At 42.7% G+C, this 21,208-nt stretch overlaps 1 protein-coding gene and 2 long non-coding RNA genes across 9 annotated transcripts in view; 1 reads left to right on the top strand and 2 right to left on the bottom strand.

Annotated features, from left to right (window-relative positions):
- LOC119263212 overlaps nucleotides 1-7,767 on the bottom strand; it is a 29,627-nt gene extending 21,860 nt beyond the window's left edge. The window contains exons 1-3 of one of the 2 annotated variants that reach the window (XR_005130192.1): nucleotides 7,642-7,767; nucleotides 6,744-6,814; nucleotides 6,188-6,224 (exon numbers count right to left, since the gene is read on the bottom strand). This is a non-coding gene — a long non-coding RNA (uncharacterized LOC119263212). Of the gene's footprint in view, nucleotides 1-6,187; nucleotides 6,225-6,743; nucleotides 6,815-7,641 lie in introns of those variants that run through there. The other variant, XR_005130193.1, reaches the window with a different exon arrangement.
- Nucleotides 7,768-7,797: 30 nt separating this feature from the next.
- On the bottom strand, nucleotides 7,798-9,378 carry LOC119263256. The gene is made up of 3 exons (XR_005130215.1): nucleotides 9,253-9,378; nucleotides 8,355-8,425; nucleotides 7,798-7,834 (listed from the first exon to the last, which is right to left on the bottom strand). It is a non-coding gene; the product is annotated as an uncharacterized LOC119263256 (long non-coding RNA).
- Nucleotides 9,379-10,770: 1,392 nt separating this feature from the next.
- Nucleotides 10,771-20,183, top strand: LOC108412711 (filament-like plant protein 1). 6 transcript variants are annotated; one of them, XM_037538029.1, is made up of 9 exons: nucleotides 10,771-10,974; nucleotides 11,068-11,095; nucleotides 13,018-13,059; nucleotides 13,159-13,205; nucleotides 13,403-13,596; nucleotides 14,585-14,739; nucleotides 16,355-16,818; nucleotides 18,220-18,425; nucleotides 19,181-20,183. In XM_037538029.1, exons 4-9 carry the CDS (start codon nucleotides 13,190-13,192, stop codon nucleotides 19,382-19,384), a joined length of 1,239 nt encoding a protein of 412 aa, XP_037393926.1. In that variant the 5' UTR covers nucleotides 10,771-10,974; nucleotides 11,068-11,095; nucleotides 13,018-13,059; nucleotides 13,159-13,189; the 3' UTR covers nucleotides 19,385-20,183. The 6 variants fall into 6 exon arrangements, with proteins under 6 accessions (XP_037393926.1, XP_037393922.1, XP_037393925.1 ...); XM_037538025.1 differs by having other exon boundaries at nucleotides 12,955-13,059; XM_037538028.1 differs by having other exon boundaries at nucleotides 10,771-10,983.
- The last annotated feature ends 1,025 nt before the right edge of the window (nucleotides 20,184-21,208 follow it).

The raw sequence follows: 21,208 nt of genomic DNA, 5'->3' as shown, positions 1-21,208 counted from the left end.
CCTACAGATGTTCCTGTCTCCACAGTCTTTGGAACGATGGCCCAACTTCAGACAGCCAAAACACAACTTCTTCTCTTGGACGAACTTTAGTCGTTCTGTGATTGCCTTCCTTATGAACTTGCGACACTCAGGCAGACCGTGCCCTACCTTCTCACAGAAGACACAGCATATGGCATTGGCTTTCTCGTTTGCACTCGTTGCCAAGGCCTTCGCTCCAGGAATTCTGTTCTTTAAAACTTTACTCTTCTCTCCTTCACTTGGTTTCAGTGCATGGAGAGATGTGATTGGATTGCATGCAATCTTGACCTCCCGTGTGAGGAACTGGACAAACTGGCTGAAGCTTGGGAATGTTTGACTTTCTTCCTCCACTTCCATGACCTTTCGGTTCCACCTTGAAGTCAACCAGTCTGGAAGTTTAGCAAGTATTTTCTGGTTCTCATTGTAGTCATTTAGCACTTCAAGACTTTTGATTTGAGGCATTGCGGACTCACAGCTGCGAAGGAAGTCGACAAATTCTTGAAGTTCCAGACTGCCTTTAGCACTTATCTTGGGCCATGCATCAATCTTATCTCTGAAAGCCTTGGCGATGAGGAATGGACTGCCATATCGCTCCTCCAGGATGCACCATGCTGCAAGGTAGGCTGATTTAGTGCCTAGTAGGAAGTAGCTCTCTATGGCTTTCTTCACAGATCCACCCACATACTTGCGTAGATAGTATATCTTTTCTTCAGCTGGTATGCTCTTCCTGTCAATGAGGGTCTGAAAGGAAACCTTCCAGTCATGGAATCTGAGTGGGTCACCGCTGAACATTGTTGGTTCAGGTACAGGCATGCGGCTGGCATTAATGGATTCTGTGAGTGCTCTAACAAGAGCTGTTGTGTTGTCTTCAGCTGGATGCATTACAGCTTGTGGTGGAGAATGGTGCTGTGTTGGGTTTAGTTCCTGCTTGACTTTCTCTTTAATCCTCACAGGAACAGATTTATGGAACAGCTCATTTATGTCGTCATCGGAGCATTGACTCTGTTTAGATGTTTGACGCGAGCTTTCGCTCTGTTCATATACTTGCTGTCGTGCCTTGGCAGCCTTTAGTTTCTTAATTGTCTCGAAACGTTCTATTTCTCTGCGTTTGGCTTCTAGCAGTCTTTGTCTTTCTGCAATTTCAGCTTCCTGTTTAGCCTTTAGCTGGGCAGCTTCAGCTTCCAGCCTCTGCAATTCTTCAATATGATGTTCTTGCTCTAGCAGTACTTGTAGGGTGGCTTCATTGGCGGCAACTTCGGCAGCTGCACTCTTTCTGCTAGCAGAAGTTAGACGGGAATGAGTAGAAGCCTTAGTACTGTGAGAGCTGATGCTCTTCTTGGTGGACCTTGTCTCATAACCACCTTGTTCTTCATCCCCGTGACCATTTATTGTGTCTAAAATTGCCATTGCTTGCTTAACAATCCTCTGTGTCACTGTTTCACAGGTGTCAACTCTACGGCGTGTGTCATTGTCAGGAACACTCATGCGTCGCAACTCCTCATAAACAGCATTCACACTCCTTGAAGCATCATTTACTTTAGTGACATGTTCATTCAGTAAGTCGGCTGAGCATTGATCACTTAGCATTTGGTTGGCTTTCTTTGTGACCTCCTTCCACCTTTCATAGCACACACTGAAACGACGTGCAATTCTTTTTACTTGCTCATCGTGCAGTTCTTGACCCTTTTCCGACATCTTGCGGACTCTTTGGTCTCTCTTCGGCACTTGTAGTGGAACAAAGTCATAGCCACTTGCACCACCAGTTACTGGTGAAGGCATGTCTGCGTGAGGCTGCAGCTCATCTCTGTCACTTGGTTGTGGGATCATGTCCGTACAGCTCTGCTGTGTATGCATATCTACAGACTCTCTTTCAATCTCAGACATCCTTTCTTGTTACTGTAAATCACTGCTCTCTGGTGCTGTCCTCTGGAGCATGAGTTCTCACTGTGCCTCCCTCTGATATAATGATGACAGCACAACTGTTCTTAACATCACTGATTAGGATTTATTCCTAAACGTGAGAACTGTAATACAGAATTACACAAGCAAAAACCAATAAGATAAAAACAAATGTACAATTGTGCATAAATGGCTTATTTAAACTCCAATATAATACCCTTTAACTATAAAATAAATGTAAACTTATACAAAGAAATATTTCTTGTGTTGTAGAACTAACAATGGTTATTTATTCATTATGAATTAGCTCTTTGTCCTTGTCAATGTTTGTCCTTGTTCAATATGAACCTTTAACTTCATTTTAAACCACATTAATATATCCTTAGCTTAACATATATGACGAAATTGCATACAAATATCCATTTGTATTAGAAACGGTTTAACTTAAGGTTTACATGAAGGCTTAGCTATGTGCCTATTAGCAACATTAGCAGTAATGCAATATTTCAACTTCACTTATACCAAATAACATATAGAAACAGAACACAAACCTCATTGGCTGCATTAAATAACACAGGGAGGGAATAGCTTCCTTTGGAGTGTTTCTTGACAGATTAAAACACCTTTTAACACTTGGCCATAACTTCAGAAAGCTGTGACAACCGAACTTTCTACTACTTGTATAAATCTGTGCATATAATGGGTCCCCCCGGAAACCTTTGCAGACATATAGTTCCGCCTACATTCTTAATGTCCTTGGCGGTATGAACCAAAACGAAAGGTGTACTACATGAAAATATGCACTGCTATTGTAGGCAGTTACAAAATGCATTATCCCTACAGGATGCAGAAAAGCTAGTTCATGCATTTATCACTTCAAGGCTAGACTATTGTAATGCCCTGCTGTCTGGATGTCCCAGCAAAAGCCTTAACAAGCTTCAGCTAGTCCAGAATGCTGCAGCCAGAGTCCTCACAAGAACTAGGAAGTTTGACCATATTAGTCCAGTTTTATCAGCCCTGCACTGGTTACCAGTCAAATTTCGCATTGATTATAAAACTCTATTACTGACATATAAAGCTCTAAACGGGCTCACCCCTCAGTACCTGAGTGAGCTCCTCTCCTACTATGAACCATCACACCTACTTAGATCACAAGGTGCTGGCTTACTACTGGTACCTAGAATTAATAAAGTTACATCAGGGGGGAGAGCTTTCTCATACAAAGCCCCCCAGCTCTGGAATAATCTTCCTGCTAATGTTCAGGACTCAGACTCAGCCTCAATCTTTAAGTCTAGGCTAAAAACTTATTTGTACAGTCAAGCATTTGGTGATTAGTCTTCCCTGTCAGGTCTAGACCTGCTGGAGTCTACACTGCTCTGTTTTACTGTAATCTGTGGTCAGCCACTCTTTACAGTACTAACTCTGTTTTTTCTTCTCCTTTCTCTGCCGAGCTGATCAGCTGCCCATCTTGTGCGTCTGATGCTGTTGCCTCTTCTGCCTTGATTGGTGCCGCTGCTCACCAGCCTTCTGGACCGGTTTGACCACCACTGAGCTTCTAGCTGTACAGTGCTGTGCAGTCCTCACCCTCAGATCTTTTCTTTCCCACTTTACTATAAAACTTCATACTAATAATGTTTGCTATCTGGTGTCGACCAGAGGAGGATGGGTTCCCCTTCTGAGTCTTGGTTCCTCTCAAGGTTTCTTCCTCTTTTAGGGAGTTTTTCCTTGCCACCGTCGCCGCTGGCTTGCTCATGGGGGCTCTCTTCTTTTCTCTTCTCTCTGTAATACTGATTGTTCTGTAAAGCTGCTTTGTGACAACACCTGTTGTAAAAAGCGCTATATAAATAAATTTTGCTTGCTTGCTTGGACTTCATGGTTTGGTTTGTGCTTTGACATGTATGGTCAACTATGGGACCATATATAGACAGGTGTGTGCCTTTCCAAATCATGTCCAATCAACTGGATTTACCACAGGTGGACTCCAACAAAGTTGTTAAAACAACTGAAGGATGATCAGTGGAAACACGACTCACCTGAGCTCATTTTTGAGTGTCATGCCAAAGGCTGTGAATACTTGCCTTACATGCCATTGTAAGAAACAGTTTACCACCTAACTGTTATTTAACTGAGTGTAATAAAGTGGGATTCCACAGATTTTTCAAATCTGCATAATTTGTATTTAAGATGTAATTAAAGTCATATTTGCATAGTCATTGGGTTGATGTGAAATACTCTTTTCTAAAGAACAGAGCCTGACTAATCTGATATCTGATATAAATCTGATATACAGTGATGTCAGATGTCTGTTACAGTGTTTATGCTTGGTTTATTTTGGAGGACAAGCGAAGGGCTCAGAGTTCAAGTTTGCCTCCATAAGCTGGAAACACGCGAAGCATAAATATTATCAGTAAGCTCTTGCTCAGTGCTTACTGATCGGCAGTCCATGGAGTTACCGCTGTGCCACTGGGGCGCACAGGCAACAACGGTAAAGCACCTCAAGGAAGGGAAAAGAGAAAAGGCGGGAACGTCAAACAGAGGAGATTCTGAAACCAGTGTGCTTAAACAAAGGCTGAGCAATAAACATGAAATAAAAGAAAACGAGAATACAAAAATGACTTCCTCTGAAATATCGAGTAGAAGTCAAACTTTAGGCATCACTTGTTTGCTCATCCTGGAGAGTACACCTCTTACAGGGCTTGGAGCAGTTTGTAGCTCAAGCCTTCTTGTGGGTTTTAAGTAGATTTGGGACAATTTCTCTTTGTGTTCCTCTTTTCTTTCTTTAAGTTTGGTGCAATTTCTTCTCACAGCCCTCTTTACTTTTGTTTTCTTTTCTTTAACAAGACTAAGTACCATACCTGTCACCCCTCTAAAAAGGTGTAACAAGCAGCAGATGGGGCCAGCTGGGCTCTTACACAGCATTCACTACAAAGCTTGAAATTGACTTGACTCACCAGTTTCATTTTGGAATTTGCCATTCCATTACGTAACCGTTACACCATTTAAGGTGGAACTGAAAATTCAAATAAGGAGCTAATGAAAAAAAGCCTCATATATTTACCATCATTTTATTGTCTTTTCTGTAAACTCTGGGGAGAGTGGTTGTTTTGGTTTCTGTCTGGTTTCAAAATTCAATTCTGTTTTTGCCGAGCTATAGTTTCTATTTTAATCCTGTGTGCTCAATGTTCGCAAAAACTTGCCTAAATTATCTTCAAATACACACACACTTCTTCTTCTTCTTCTTCTTCTTCTTTCGGCTGCTCCCTTTAGGGGTCGGCACAGCGGATCATCTGCCTCCATCTTGCCCTATCCACTGCCTCCTCTACTTTTACACCAACCATCTCCATGTCCACCTTCACTACATCCATAAACCTTCTCTGAGGTCTACCTCTTCTCCTTCTACCTGGCAGCTCCATCTCCAACATTCTTTGCCCAATATATCCACTATTCCTCCTCAACATATGTCCAAACCATCTCAACCTGGCCTCTCTGGCTTTATCTCCAAACTGCTCCACCTTCACCGTCCCTCTGATCTGCTCATTTCTAATCTTGTCCATCCTCATCACTCCCAACGAAAATCTCAGCATCTTCATCTCCGCCACCTCCAGCTCAGCCTCCTGTCGTTTAGACAGAGCTACAGTCTCCAAACCGTACATCATAGCAGGACGCACTACTGTCTTGTAAACCTTCCCTTTCACTCTTGCTGCTATCCTTCTGTCACACATCAGCCCTGACACCCGTCTCCACCCACTCCATCCTGCCTGCACCCTCTTCTTCACCTCTTTTCTACACTGTCCATTGCTCTGGATGGATGACCCAAGATATTTGAAGTCATCCACCTTTACGACCTCTACTCCTTGCATCTTCACCTTTCCACCTGCCTCCCTCTCATTCACACACATGTATTCCATCTTGTCTCTACTGACCTTCATTCCTCTCCACACACACACACATTTTCTAAGCCGCTTTTACCACTTCTTTGAAGAGGGGTGGTGGTGGTAAGGGGCCTATTCCAGCTGTCCAGGAAGGCAAGATACACCCTGGATACACGCCAGTCCATCGCAGGGCAGACAGATAGACATACACACTCACACCCAGGGGCAATGTAGCATGTCGGCCTGACTGCATGTCTTTGGACTCTGGGAGGAAACCGGAGAACCCGGAAGAACCCCACGAAGACATGGGGAGAACATGCAAACTCCACACATAGAGGACCCCGGTCACTCAGCCAGAGAATCGAGCCCTCCTTGCTGTGAGGTGACAGCGCCACCCACCGCACCACCGTGCCGCACCTCTTCAAATATAAAGTTCTTTAAAAAAAAAAAAAACTATATAAAAAAATTATTTCAGTGTATAGATGCTGCTCTACATTATGTATGTTATGGTTATGTGTGTACCATGCATTTTGTTAAATGGTAAAAAAAAATTAAATTAAATTAATAACATTAATATAATGATAATAATAGGACTTGGGACTTGAATTGAGATTAGACGGTTTTGATTCGGAACTTGAGACATAGTGACTTTTTCCCACCTCTGATTTTAAGCCTAAAACATATTTATAAACTCCATTCATGGTGGAGGGAGACATGCAGGACGCTGTGCGGCAAAATAGTCCCCAAAGAAAACTCATTATTCCAGATTTTCCACTATTTTCCATCATCAACATTCCATATAAGCTCAGAAGACTGTAGGTGCTCTGGTGGTACTGGATGGTAAATAAAGTGTCTATATCTGTGTTGTAGTCATGGCGACGCCTGGTTCCCATCACCACCACTGTAAAGACATCTGGACCATTTCACACCAAATCACCTCTACCAACCACCTACCTTTGCTGTCTGCCATCTTGTGCGCTCAGACGAGAAGGGATTTTTTGTGGAATTTCTGGAATTTCTGAATCCTTAATCAAAAGAGGAAAGTTAGTCCAGTATGTTACAGAACTGAAGTTCTGAGCATTTAGAAACATTCTGGTTGGATATTGTTTGTATTTTTGCAGTAATATGTGTCACTTTTTTTTGACTCTTCATCTGAGGGTTCATTTTTTATGCTCTGAATGCCACCTGTTTCTTTATTTTGCTTCCTTTTCAGTTAAGATCTATTGTGAAATCGAGGCACAGCCTTTTTCTTACACTGCCAGTACAATAATGTACCATTATTATACATCATTAACTGACAGTGAAGTTCCATTTATTTTGCTTGCTTCTTGCTTCCTCGATGTTCAGACACTCCTCTTCTTAGTTGTGTCATCTTTCACTTGTTCTTTTTATTTTGTTATCAGACATTAAGGACTGGCATTCCTGCATTAAATGAGGAGCACCATGTATGAATGTTATCCCTAGACAACTGGTGGAGGGCTTACCAGAGCAGCAGGCAGTGGAGACCCACAGACCTGGGCCAGCAGGACACGTGGCTCTGCTGCTAATATGAGTAAAACTGGTCCACATTGAAGCTAAAACCCAGACGCTCTGCTACATATAGATCTGTAGTCTCATCCTCCACTCCTGCTAGCACAGCCTGTCATGCTATTGCGAATGCTACGGAAACCAAAGCCCAAAGTCAGATCCTTCCTCCTCTGAAAACGCCCTGACAAAACCACAAAGTAACCTGCCTCACACTAAGATACACCCTGATAAAGCAACAACACCCTTCCTCCTCTGAAAATGCCCTGACAAAACCACAAAGTCCCCCTGCCCCACACTTAGAATGCTCTGACAGAGCTGCACTTACCAGATGAAAGTGTCTTTGGACTCTGGGAGGAAACCGGAGAACCCGGAAGAACCCCACGAAGACATGGGGAGAACATGCAAACTCCACACATAGAGGACCCCGGTCACTCAGCCAGAGAATCGAGCCCTCCTTGCTGTGAGGTGACAGCGCCACCCACCGCACCACCGTGCCGCACCTCTTCAAATATAAAGTTCTTTAAAAAAAAAAAAAAACTATATAAAAAAATTATTTCTGTGTATAGATGCTGCTCTACATTATGTATGTTATGGTTATGTGTGTACCATGCATTTTGTTAAATGGTAAAAAAAAATTAAATTAAATTAATAACATTAATATAATGATAATAATAGGACTTGGGACTTGAATTGAGATTAGACGGTTTTGATTCGGAACTTGAGACATAGTGACTTTTTCCCACCTCTGATTTTAAGCCTAAAACATATTTATAAACTCCATTCATGGTGGAGGGAGACATGCAGGACGCTGTGCGGCAAAATAGTCCCCAAAGAAAACTCATTATTCCAGATTTTCCACTATTTTCCATCATCAACATTCCATATAAGCTCAGAAGACTGTAGGTGCTCTGGTGGTACTGGATGGTAAATAAAGTGTCTATATCTGTGTTGTAGTCATGGCGACGCCTGGTTCCCATCACCACCACTGTAAAGACATCTGGACCATTTCACACCAAATCACCTCTACCAACCACCTACCTTTGCTGTCTGCCATCTTGTGCGCTCAGACGAGAAGGGATTTTTTGTGGAATTTCTGGAATTTCTGAATCCTTAATCAAAAGAGGAAAGTTAGTCCAGTATGTTACAGAACTGAAGTTCTGAGCATTTAGAAACATTCTGGTTGGATATTGTTTGTATTTTTGCAGTAATATGTGTCACTTTTTTTTGACTCTTCATCTGAGGGTTCATTTTTTATGCTCTGAATGCCACCTGTTTCTTTATTTTGCTTCCTTTTCAGTTAAGATCTATTGTGAAATCGAGGCACAGCCTTTTTCTTACACTGCCAGTACAATAATGTACCATTATTATACATCATTAACTGACAGTGAAGTTCCATTTATTTTGCTTGCTTCTTGCTTCCTCGATGTTCAGACACTCCTCTTCTTAGTTGTGTCATCTTTCACTTGTTCTTTTTATTTTGTTATCAGACATTAAGGACTGGCATTCCTGCATTAAATGAGGAGCACCATGTATGAATGTTATCCCTAGACAACTGGTGGAGGGCTTACCAGAGCAGCAGGCAGTGGAGACCCACAGACCTGGGCCAGCAGGACACGTGGCTCTGCTGCTAATATGAGTAAAACTGGTCCACATTGAAGCTAAAACCCAGACGCTCTGCTACATATAGATCTGTAGTCTCATCCTCCACTCCTGCTAGCACAGCCTGTCATGCTATTGCGAATGCTACGGAAACCAAAGCCCAAAGTCAGATCCTTCCTCCTCTGAAAACGCCCTGACAAAACCACAAAGTAACCTGCCTCACACTAAGATACACCCTGATAAAGCAACAACACCCTTCCTCCTCTGAAAATGCCCTGACAAAACCACAAAGTCCCCCTGCCCCACACTTAGAATGCTCTGACAGAGCTGCACTTACCAGATGAAAGTGTCTTTGGACTCTGGGAGGAAACCGGAGAACCCGGAAGAACCCCACGAAGACATGGGGAGAACATGCAAACTCCACACATAGAGGACCCCGGTCACTCAGCCAGAGAATCGAGCCCTCCTTGCTGTGAGGTGACAGCGCCACCCACCGCACCACCGTGCCGCACCTCTTCAAATATAAAGTTCTTTAAAAAAAAAAAAAAACTATATAAAAAAATTATTTCTGTGTATAGATGCTGCTCTACATTATGTATGTTATGGTTATGTGTGTACCATGCATTTTGTTAAATGGTAAAAAAAAATTAAATTAAATTAATAACATTAATATAATGATAATAATAGGACTTGGGACTTGAATTGAGATTAGACGGTTTTGATTCGGAACTTGAGACATAGTGACTTTTTCCCACCTCTGATTTTAAGCCTAAAACATATTTATAAACTCCATTCATGGTGGAGGGAGACATGCAGGACGCTGTGCGGCAAAATAGTCCCCAAAGAAAACTCATTATTCCAGATTTTCCACTATTTTCCATCATCAACATTCCATATAAGCTCAGAAGACTGTAGGTGCTCTGGTGGTACTGGATGGTAAATAAAGTGTCTATATCTGTGTTGTAGTCATGGCGACGCCTGGTTCCCATCACCACCACTGTAAAGACATCTGGACCATTTCACACCAAATCACCTCTACCAACCACCTACCTTTGCTGTCTGCCATCTTGTGCGCTCAGACGAGAAGGGATTTTTTGTGGAATTTCTGGAATTTCTGAATCCTTAATCAAAAGAGGAAAGTTAGTCCAGTATGTTACAGAACTGAAGTTCTGAGCATTTAGAAACATTCTGGTTGGATATTGTTTGTATTTTTGCAGTAATATGTGTCACTTTTTTTTGACTCTTCATCTGAGGGTTCATTTTTTATGCTCTGAATGCCACCTGTTTCTTTATTTTGCTTCCTTTTCAGTTAAGATCTATTGTGAAATCGAGGCACAGCCTTTTTCTTACACTGCCAGTACAATAATGTACCATTATTATACATCATTAACTGACAGTGAAGTTCCATTTATTTTGCTTGCTTCTTGCTTCCTCGATGTTCAGACACTCCTCTTCTTAGTTGTGTCATCTTTCACTTGTTCTTTTTATTTTGTTATCAGACATTAAGGACTGGCATTCCTGCATTAAATGAGGAGCACCATGTATGAATGTTATCCCTAGACAACTGGTGGAGGGCTTACCAGAGCAGCAGGCAGTGGAGACCCACAGACCTGGGCCAGCAGGACACGTGGCTCTGCTGCTAATATGAGTAAAACTGGTCCACATTGAAGCTAAAACCCAGACGCTCTGCTACATATAGATCTGTAGTCTCATCCTCCACTCCTGCTAGCACAGCCTGTCATGCTATTGCGAATGCTACGGAAACCAAAGCCCAAAGTCAGATCCTTCCTCCTCTGAAAACGCCCTGACAAAACCACAAAGTAACCTGCCTCACACTAAGATACACCCTGATAAAGCAACAACACCCTTCCTCCTCTGAAAATGCCCTGACAAAACCACAAAGTCCCCCTGCCCCACACTTAGAATGCTCTGACAGAGCTGCACTTACCAGATGAAAGTCTTATCAGCAGCTGGAGACACAAAACTACACAAGCAGTCCACATCATCTCCGCCACCTCCTCAGCTCATCTGACCCTTCCAACAATCGTGGAGAAGCTTGGTACGTACGGTATGTATAATACGTTAAGTCGTTCATTTTCTTGAAGTGAGGTAAACGATTCCAGCCTCTAAGCAGTTATTCTTTTATTCTCAGGATCTAGACTGGCGTTATAAGGCAGCAGGTTTGTAGAGTTTAACTGTGTTTCTGAATTTTCTGCCTAATTTCTTCTATTTTATCACTAAAGGAATTCATAAAATCATTTGCTATAGGCTGATGGCATCTGGGGTTCAGTAACTGATTGGTTCTTAGTTATTTTAGAAATTGTGCTAAGTAATAATTTAGGATTATTCTTATTGTTTTCTCTGAGGATTAGAGACGGGCTGAGCGTGCTGTAGCAAGTGCCCTTCTCTAGTTTATAAGGCTATAATCCCTCCAGGCGCACTGGAACACTTCTAGTTCAGAAGGCACCATTTTCGCTTTAGTTGTCTGACAGACTGTTTCAAAGCTCGAGTGTGGGCATTATACCATTCGGCACCTTATTCTGCCTTATTATTTTACTTTTCAATGATTGGTGCAGACAAGCATCATCCTCGAATATCTACGGTTAGCTAGCAGGGTCCCTCTAATGTCCAGCACCCTGGCTCCTGATATACAGTTAACAGCTACTGGCGGCCCTAAGGCAGAAGCTGCTTTCCTGTGCCATAAAATAGGACCACCTATGACGAGGGCTCTTTAAACAAGCGTCTCAGAGGGTCTCACTGCGTGAGGCAAACCTGTTGAACACGTGAATGGGAGATGAGTGGTGATGCCGTGGCGTAGCTTTAGATTTGTGGCTATGCTGCCGAGACGCCACCTAATTGCCGTGCTGTCAGGGCTCTGCTGCCAGAGTTGAGGGCATGCCAGCTCTACTTGAGGCACCTGGAGCTTCTAACAGCGAGTCTGAGCCCTGCGGACCAGCCCTGCTCTTTTCTAACATCCGGACGCACCTCTAACTGCATAATCTTCTCCGTTAAACATGAAACTAACTTACGCTTCTCACAAACAAAGCTAGAAACACTGCTGTTACTAGTGATGGAGAAGCATAGCTGAACACGGTGCACTCAGAGCAAAGCAACAGCTCGTCTGCCACACTGACACTCGCGCCATTTTGTGGGCTAAATTGAGTCCTGTCCAGGGGTCTCGTGAATCTGATGAGAGAAGAAGTGACTTTCGAAGGTCGTTGGTAATTAATTGCAGGCAATATGCGCAAAAGACTTCTTTCCCATTTATTGCTTCATCACTCTTCTGTTGACTGGCCATCAATCAAACTTTTGCAAGTGTGAACTTGGCAGATGTGCCTACTTGTTAAGTAGGTTTGCTCTACGGCTGTACGAGTGAATTCTGCCCTGCGTTCAGGTCTGATTACATTTACACAGAACACACTAGCACACAAACTGCAACGTCAATGGCATTATTTCCTCTTTAGTGAGCCACACTGATGTTTTAAGCTAAATTAAATGAAAAATCAATAATAATAATAATAATAATAATAATAATAAATGATAATCCAAATTATAAAGTTACATTGAAAATTTCCACATTCAAATTAAAACTTTTCACATCCTGCAGTCTTCTACATTCTCGAAGACTAGAAGTGCACTGTATCAGATGCCCTATTTCCAAATTAATGAGAAAGGTACACATCCTACGCTTCACATATTTCTCAAATCAGGTGGGCCATTTAAAGTATAAATGTTACACATCCCTCCAGCTAGAATCCTCTGAGACGTCACCTGATCTCCCCTCGTTCTCCAATCAGCACTCCTGAAGTACTGCTTCTCTTGTAGAACTACTGCAGTCATCAAGTCCTCGTTCAGGGCAAACTTCTCCAGTGTGCGTTTGTGTGATTGCCTTTTTCGTTTTTGGACTGGTTTTCTGGATTTCTGGTTTTCCCCTTTTGTCTTTGCCCTCTGGTTACGGTTGCCATTCTGTACCTTTTTGCTGATTGGATCTGGACCACGCCTGTTTACCGACCACGCTTCTTGTCAAACCCTTGGATAGCCTCATCTTTTGGTCTTTACCTGGCCCTTTCTTTCGGTGTCATTACATATAAAAACGCAACAGCACTGAACATCTGTAAGAAGCGCAGTCCTCACAGCTCTACAGGTAAGATCCTCTCTGTTTAATTTATTCACTTTCAAAACTTATATTTAGTGAACAATGCGTTTCTAAGCACTGCTGTAAAATATTTTTATTGATCTTTAGGAAAAACAGAACCCCCCTGACTTTAAACACAATGGCTAACAGCAAAGGCAAGTCAAACACACACACACACACACACACACACACACACACACACACACACACACACACACACACACACACACAATTTTCTAAGCTGCTTCTTCCTCAGGTTGTAAGTAAAACAATACCAGTCATTTGATGTATCCTACCACAGATTAATGCTTGATTAGTGAAATTATTTACATTCTTTTTGTGGAAATCACAGAGGGTGTGCCAGCCACCTCTGTATCGAGCTCAGGGTTCGTTGAGGAGCTCCTCCCATCGTCTCAGCAGGTCTCCCTGCTGTACCACATCTCCTACCTGTGTCTGGCGAAATTCCCCAAATTGGAGAGGCTGCTCCGGATGCGAGCCCTGGAGACCCAACTTCTCTTCGGATCCTCTGAAGCTGTTCTGCTGAAGGTCTGTTAAACTTTCTCAAAACATCTGTGTAAACAGAGACTCATTCAGAACCAGGTTCTGCACATCAGAAACCCCTTCAGAACCAATTTCAGTTCACCAGAAACAAATTCAGAACCTGGTTGAACTAAAAAGATGATCAGAAACCCAGTCAGGACCAAGTTCTGCTCAATAGAAACCCATTCAAAACCAGTTTCTGCTCATCAGAAACCAATTCAGAACCAGTTCCTGCTGATCAGAAACCAATTCAGAACCAGTTCCTGCTGATCAGAAACAAATTCAGAACCTGGTTGAACTAATAAGATGATCAGAAACCCAGTCAGGACCAAGTTCTGCTCAATAGAAACCCATTCAGAACCTGTTTCTGCACATCAGAAACCCCTTCTGTATTGGATTCAGCTTAGTGTTTCTTTCGTAGGCTCTTTATTGGCATCTAGTGGTGATTGCATGAAGCTGGACAGAAGAGGATGTGAGCTAATAGAGAACGTTCAGAAGAAACAAGAAGTAGCATTCAGGAGCTCATTTTCCTTCACGGACTCATAGAGTGAGCACCTCAGGGTTGCAGTCCTCTTAATACTTTACCTTGAAATCTTTTCACAAATTGCATATTTTCCTACATTAAATCCTGCCAAACACAACAACTCGTCTGTTCTGTGGAGAACGCATTGCTGGACAATATATTTTTAAGCTATATAGCTATATATATATATATATATACTGGCGTCCTGTCCAGACAGGATAGGCTCCAGCATCCCCCCGCGACCCTGACGGAGAAGCGGCCTAGAAAATGGATGGATGGATGGATATATATATATATATATATATATATATATATATATATATATATATATATATATATATGTATGTATAGCTGAAAATAGGTTGCCTGTAACAACTTTTAGTGAGGACGTACCTTCAGAGCCAATTCCTACTCATCTGAAATGTGACCAAATGTAAACTTACATACATCACGATCTTCTCTCCATCACAGTGTGTGGGCACCAGTAACAATTTAGTTTCGTCACTGTTTCCAATGCTGATTCGCGCTGTTGAGAAAAATAAACCAGTACTGGCTATAAAGTACCTGGAGAAAGCAAGAACGTGGATCACTGAAATTATCCGTGATGTGGAAAAGATGGTGGACAGGTAACAATATTTATATCTTGTGTATTTTGAACACGTTTGTGGAGATTAAATCTGAATGATGTGGCTATGAATGTTGTGAAGTCTTGCTGTTTTGTCTGTAGCGGCATGTTGTTTGTTTGTTGTGCTCTTCAGTTTCTCTGTTCCACTTTGATATTCATTGTCGGCGTCGAATGCCCACATCTTTAAGACCCAGGAAACTCCTCTGATATTCAGTTGTATGCAAAACTTTGGGTACTCCGGGCTGAATGACATATTTCATTGGTTTTTGAAGTGAAAAGAAGTAAACGCGGCCTTCCAGCAAACTATTGTTTATTGACATTAACATTTTGGACGTAAATTAATTGATGAAGTAAAAATGAAACCCTTTGGCTACAATCACCAAAGGTAGGACTTGAGAAAAGGAGCAGCATTAGGTGAAAAGGATATCGTGCCAACTGTTAAGCGTTGGGGAGGATCTATTATGCTTTGGGGTCATGTGGCAGTCAGTGACACAAGCATTGCATGGGCAGAGGTAAGAAGGAATTCCACCTGTGATATGGCCAGGCTATGGCAACAGAGAGAGGAACCCCCAGTTATTCCAATGTGTTTTTATTTTTATTAATTCTCAGTCCATTTGGTTTATTCATTCATAGAAAGCAGTTCCACTGTATAAGAACTAGGGGGCGAGCTATGCTCATGAGAGGGCCCCTCCCTCACCCCCTTCCAGTGCAGGCCTGAAAACACTGTGACAGTCTGTTTCTCTTGGTCTGCAGGTCTGCATAACATACAAATATCCTGTAAGATAAAGAGCCAGAAGTGCCTGTATGGCTTTAAAACCATTATTAGTCGCTTTAACCACATTCATTTGTGCCATGTTGAAGGAAAAAAGTTTGCTTGGTGAAGCCCTCCTGTTCCGTCTGGTTAGCTTTACTGGGAACGGGAGACTCGGCTCCGCTGATATGAGTCTCTCTCTGTGTGAAAGATGTGGATTTGGTTTCTTAAAATTTTCTTGATTAATGGTTATTTGGTCATTTTCGCTTTTTTTTTCCTTGGTTTGCAGCCTTACAGAAATGAAAAAGAAATAAAGTTTAAACACGTGGCAGCTCTCATTTTTCCCTATTTGTGCAACACACTGAATATTATTGCATTTTGGAAGCAAATGTGACAGTCAGTCAATAAACTGAAGTTGAAAAGAGGCTGGCTACTACAGCAGGTCAATGGGCTAAAAATCGCTTTAAATCAACCACAAAAAACTTTAAGAAATGCAAGCTGAAGCTTACAGGAATGGCCTGACTGAGAGTGAGATAGTCCAAAAATATAGGAGAGGTCGAAGTGTCTTGCCAGGAAAAGTGGGTGAAAATTCCACAAACAACAAGAGAGACTCCTAGATGGTTAGGACAGACGTGCTTTTACTATAGCTGTGAATGTTTAATCAAGTATAAAGTAACTGAATTCAAATTTCCAGAAAAAGTTTTATTTCTTTTTTCTTCAAAAGTTAATCAAATATGTCATCTGACCAGCAGTGCTCAAACTTTCTGTACAAGTGCAGGACAGATCCAGCTCATATAACAGGCACAGTGAAAGAAACTACCGACTGCAAGACACTGCATGACTGACTTCAGTGTTTCACATTCAGGTACGACACACACAACAAAGATGTGGCTACGACTACCAGTGACGTCATCACCGAAAAAAGTGAGACGGAGAAACAGCTGAGTCAGCTTTCCAAGGAGATTGAAGTGATGACAGAGGAGATTAGAAAGCTTGAAGAGGAGCTGAAAAAAACCACTGCACAGCTCACAGAAACAGAGCAGAAGATTGATGCCAAAAACCGTGAGCTACAGGGTGTTGTAAAAGATGCAGCTGCTAAAAGCAGTGGCCTCAGCATCTTAGCCGCCATTGTGCCTATAATTGGTCCGATTGTTAAGTCCATTTACGATAGAGCAACCTCTCCTGAAGTGGCTGCAAAAACCAAGGCTCTTGAAGCAGAACTGAATCAACTCACTGCTGAAAAGATTTCACTGAAACAAAAAGAGTGGAACCTGCAGGTCCAGACAATCGACTTGCGGATGAAGCTGGCCAAAGTACAGATCGAGCAAGGTGAGCATCTTTAACTGTCAATGGACGTTTGTGCTTGAATGTTTCCATCATCACACATTAAGCCTTTAAATTATGACAAAAGATTCTGAAGTAGTGATACTGCTGATTGACATCTTTCAGATATGGAGTATAAAATATGTACTTAGGCCCGGTGTGCGCTACACAACCTTCCATCTCCCTGCTTTCTTTCCAAGTATACGACCGCCCCACATGTCCGGTCGGACACTGAAGGACGATAGACTGCCGAGCCCTCCTGCTACCCACTTCAGACCAGCTGCCCACACCTGCCTTAGACTAGCTGCCCACCCTACAGTGATGTTTTCATAGACTCCTAGCTATTCCTAATACTAATGTTACTGCTATTAATATTAGTAGTATAATCACTTGTAGGTAGTTTGACCAGAGGAGGATGGGTCCCCCCTGGTGAGCCTGGTTCCTCCCAAGGTTTCTTCCTCAGTTCTCAGTTCTGAGGGAGTTCTTCCTTTCCACTGTTGCCCTGGCTTGCCCCCCGGGGGGGGGGGGGGGGGGGGGGGGGGGGGGGGGGGTTGTACATTCTTACACTCCTGTTAAAACTCTCTTTTCCGAAATTCTGTAAAGCTGCTTTGTGACAACATCCGTTGTAAAAAGCGCTATACAAATAAATTTGATTTTATTTGACTTTTGAAATCTGTTTAAAGACTTTCAGAGAATTTCCTGTCTTTGTTTGTGAGGGCGGTCACACTGGACAGCTAGGCAAGAAAGAGAATATGACAGAAAATGAGTTTCAGCACTGAAAAAAGTCCCCCTCATTGTAACGGTTGGGAGCAAGGAGGCGGGCGCATGTGCGGAGATGAGCCTGGGGCAAATCCAGGGTCGTAGTCTAAACGGCCCAGGTTCATGTAGCCAACACGGATCGATTCGGGTACAGACATGATAGGAAACACAGCAAACAACCAAACAGTTCAGACAATAATTCAAACACCAATACATCCAACAAACAACAGTGCAGATAACAAAGACCAGCAAAGACAAGGGGCAAGCACAGGGCTTAAATAACACAGGGTAAATGAGGGAAAAGCGGGAGACAGGTGGAGACAATCAGGGGTGGGGTCCTGAAACAAAGGGGCTGGACCAAAACAACAAGAACACATGGACAGGACTGGGACGGGCCGATCGTGACACTCATTCACCTCTGTAATCACGTGTAACAAAGCTGAACAGGACAGTGTTTAGTGTGTGAGTGTCTGTACAAGAGGCGAGTCAGGGTTAAACCGAGGCTAAAGTCATGCAGTGTAGGTCGGGCTTTAAGTACACAAAGGTAGCGAAAATAGAAAAAAAAAACAAAAACAAAGGGGCAGCCAAGCTGACAGTGTGAACACGAGTGTAACGCTGCATGTTTTGTCCTGTCCCTGCTTTTGTTAGGTACCATCCCTGAACCAACCCACCTTGGAGAAGTCCAGTATTTTCTGAGTAAAATCCAGAAGATTCTTGTTCACCTTAAGGGCTTTTGGGAAAACGTCTACATGTTGCTGGGCAACATCAAAGACAAGACCTTTGTTGATGAAGATCTCATTGAAGAACCCGAGTTTAAGGAGGAATTTGTGAAGTCTATCCAGGCAGCCTCAAAGGTAACTGATGTCTGTCAGTATGCAAGCAGAATCACATTAGACGACCATGCAAAGACACTCAGCAACTGATTCGGGCTGATTTTGGTTGCTGAATTTGGCAAAAACTATTGTCATTATTTTTACTTTGCTGTTCAAATGAGTTTTTAGCGATAGTGTTTTGAGCCCATAAGTAACGGTACAGGTACCAGTCTTCATGTCCTTGTGCGTGTTCATGGGAAGTGTAGTCCATACAATCAGTAACATCTGTCATGTGCGTTTATCATGGCAGCCTGAGCTACATACACTTTTCAGAAGTTTTGGGAATGATAAGAATTCCTAAAATCGAGGTCAAACATACAAAAGAGTAAAGCTGTAGATGTTAGCAGTAGTTATATCGCCTGGTAGTCTAGCAGGTATAGCAGCTGTCTAACTTACCATGTTTACCTCATCACTTCTTTAACCAAAAAAACACTGTGTGTCTATTCAACTGCACTGATCTGTTGTAAAATAGTAGATCATAGTCTTTGTGTGCAAATGGAAAAAAGAAAGAATTACAGCTTTACTTCTTCAGCATCAACAGCAAACTGTGAATACCACCAACTCTAGTATTCAGTGTTGGTACGCTCTGCATTCTTAGCTTAACACAGCCTTAACATTAACATTCGACATTAAATGCCGATCAAATGTTGGGTCAAGTGGTTGAAGCTGTGTGGCCCCAAAGTTCAACAACATCCTGCACTTCGGTCCTGACTGTCGGAATTTGTTACATTTCACAGGTTTGGGAAGGGTTTGGTCTCTCCTGTGGGAAAGCTGTTCAGATATTCAGAGTGCAGTCCAAGGACGCCTACAATTTCCTGGAGATCGACCCGTCCTCCCTTTCCGAAGACGTGTGGCAGAAGGAATACGACAACGTGAAACAGAAGCTGCAGGAGCTGAAGGTCACTGGTGACCCACCATCAACACCAGCCATCCAAAACTGATGTCATTTCTTTGGTGCATTTATTTCCGAGGCTATCAGATGAGCTCGTCAGCTGGGATTAGTAGTCGGCTCACTGTAAAACTTGCTATATAAAAGCACAAAGGAATCTAATCACTGCTTTGACTCACTTCTATATGCACCTTCTGAGCATGCTCAGCTTTTATTGTTTGGGCGGCTTGATTCTGCATTTCTTTAACCCCATTAACCTCAACTGTGTTAAATCTTGAGTGTTTATCTGTTCTAATGAGGACCCACTGAGAGAGACTGTGTCCCGTCGACACTCTCCAGTGTTTATTATCGATATATTGATTCTCTGTGGTTAAATATGTATCCATCGATTAGCTATATTATCTAATGGCATAACCATCTATAATCTGGTGTGACTTTTAAACTTAGATGTGCTGGGACCAAGTATGCAGCCCAGTGTTAAACGGGACAAAACCACCACCTGGTATTTAACATGCCAAGAATGGTTTTTAACCCCTTCCCAAAGAACAGCCTGGGAGCTTTGTGTTAAATCACGATCAATGGTTGTGCTAAAAGAACGGCGCATGCTCTCTTTGACCAATGTCCAGATATGTCCAGATCAGTTCATGCAAATGGAAACAAGCGAACCACGCCCGAGTCTCTCTGACTTATGTCTTGTTTCTTTGTTTTACTCTTTACTTTCCTTTCCGTTCTACTGCAGTTCCTTTTCAACATTTAATCAATGATTTTTGCATGATTGGTCCTTTTTCTCTACAGCATCAAAAAAACCTGTTTTTCTCTGAAGAATTCTCTGAATAAATCTGGCAAAGACATTTTTGACTGTTCTTTGACTCCAAAAAGAAAATCTCACACCACCATAAACTTAATTCTCTGTTATTAGCAGTCTGTCATAATATTAACTGGAGTTAACCAGATTTACCGGCGCAGTTTTTGTGCTGATGGTGATGCCAGAGGAGATTTGAACTCTGCAGTTATTGATCAGCAGAGCGTTGGAGACCGTTATGCTCCTCAGAGCTCGGCGACCGGCTCTGTAGCTCTACGTGGTCTGACCCTTCGTGGCCGAGTCGCTGTGGTTCCTAAACGCTTCCCCTTTTCAGTAACACCACTCACAGTTAATGCTGGAAAATCTAGGGGGGAAGAAAGTTTGCAACGGTGGCGTCATATTCCAGCAGTGAGATGACCAGTATACACGCATTTATAGTTGACGCTCCTGCCGCTGGCGGTGATGACGTGTTGGACACGTGCAAGTGAACTCTCTCGCGCGGCTGCCCCTGAAGCCCCCCTCGCCGCTGGCTGCTCTCTATGAGAGTAAAATAATATAAATCCTGACAGAATTTTAAAAAGTTTGCTGCCTAAATGAAACAAAAGACCGATTCAGAACTGAATGTTCGTCTTTCTAGAGCGGCTCCTGATTTACCGTCCCGTAACGGCGGTCAAATCCAGGTCGAATCTCAAACGCCTCTATGCTCCCTAAGTAGTGCACTAGGGAAGTTTTGAACTTGAGCTTCTGCGGCCGAACCTTGGCTACTTGTCGAGTGTGGCTGTGGCTGAAGCCCAGATGACCATTTTCAGATGTATTATGCGCTGCTGGGCTGAAGGAGCCAGTGTTTAGATTGCTGAGTAGTGTGCACTCTGTAGGGAGCACGGATATATTTGAGATTCAGCCCTAGTGTGTAAACAAGGGCCCGTTAGCTTGGTGCTAAATGCGATTCGCGGTGGTAATGTGGAAAAAGTACCTGCTTTATCACATATTTATATATGTGTGTTTATTTAGCTGTGTGGTTTCCCAAAAAGACCCAATTTCAAAAACAAACAATACTTTATATCAGTATTATGA

The sequence above is a fragment of the Pygocentrus nattereri genome, chromosome 4, assembly GCF_015220715.1.
Source record: "Pygocentrus nattereri isolate fPygNat1 chromosome 4, fPygNat1.pri, whole genome shotgun sequence".
Lineage (NCBI taxonomy): Eukaryota > Metazoa > Chordata > Actinopteri > Characiformes > Serrasalmidae > Pygocentrus > Pygocentrus nattereri.
This window is presented reverse-complemented; position numbering and strand designations above follow the sequence as displayed.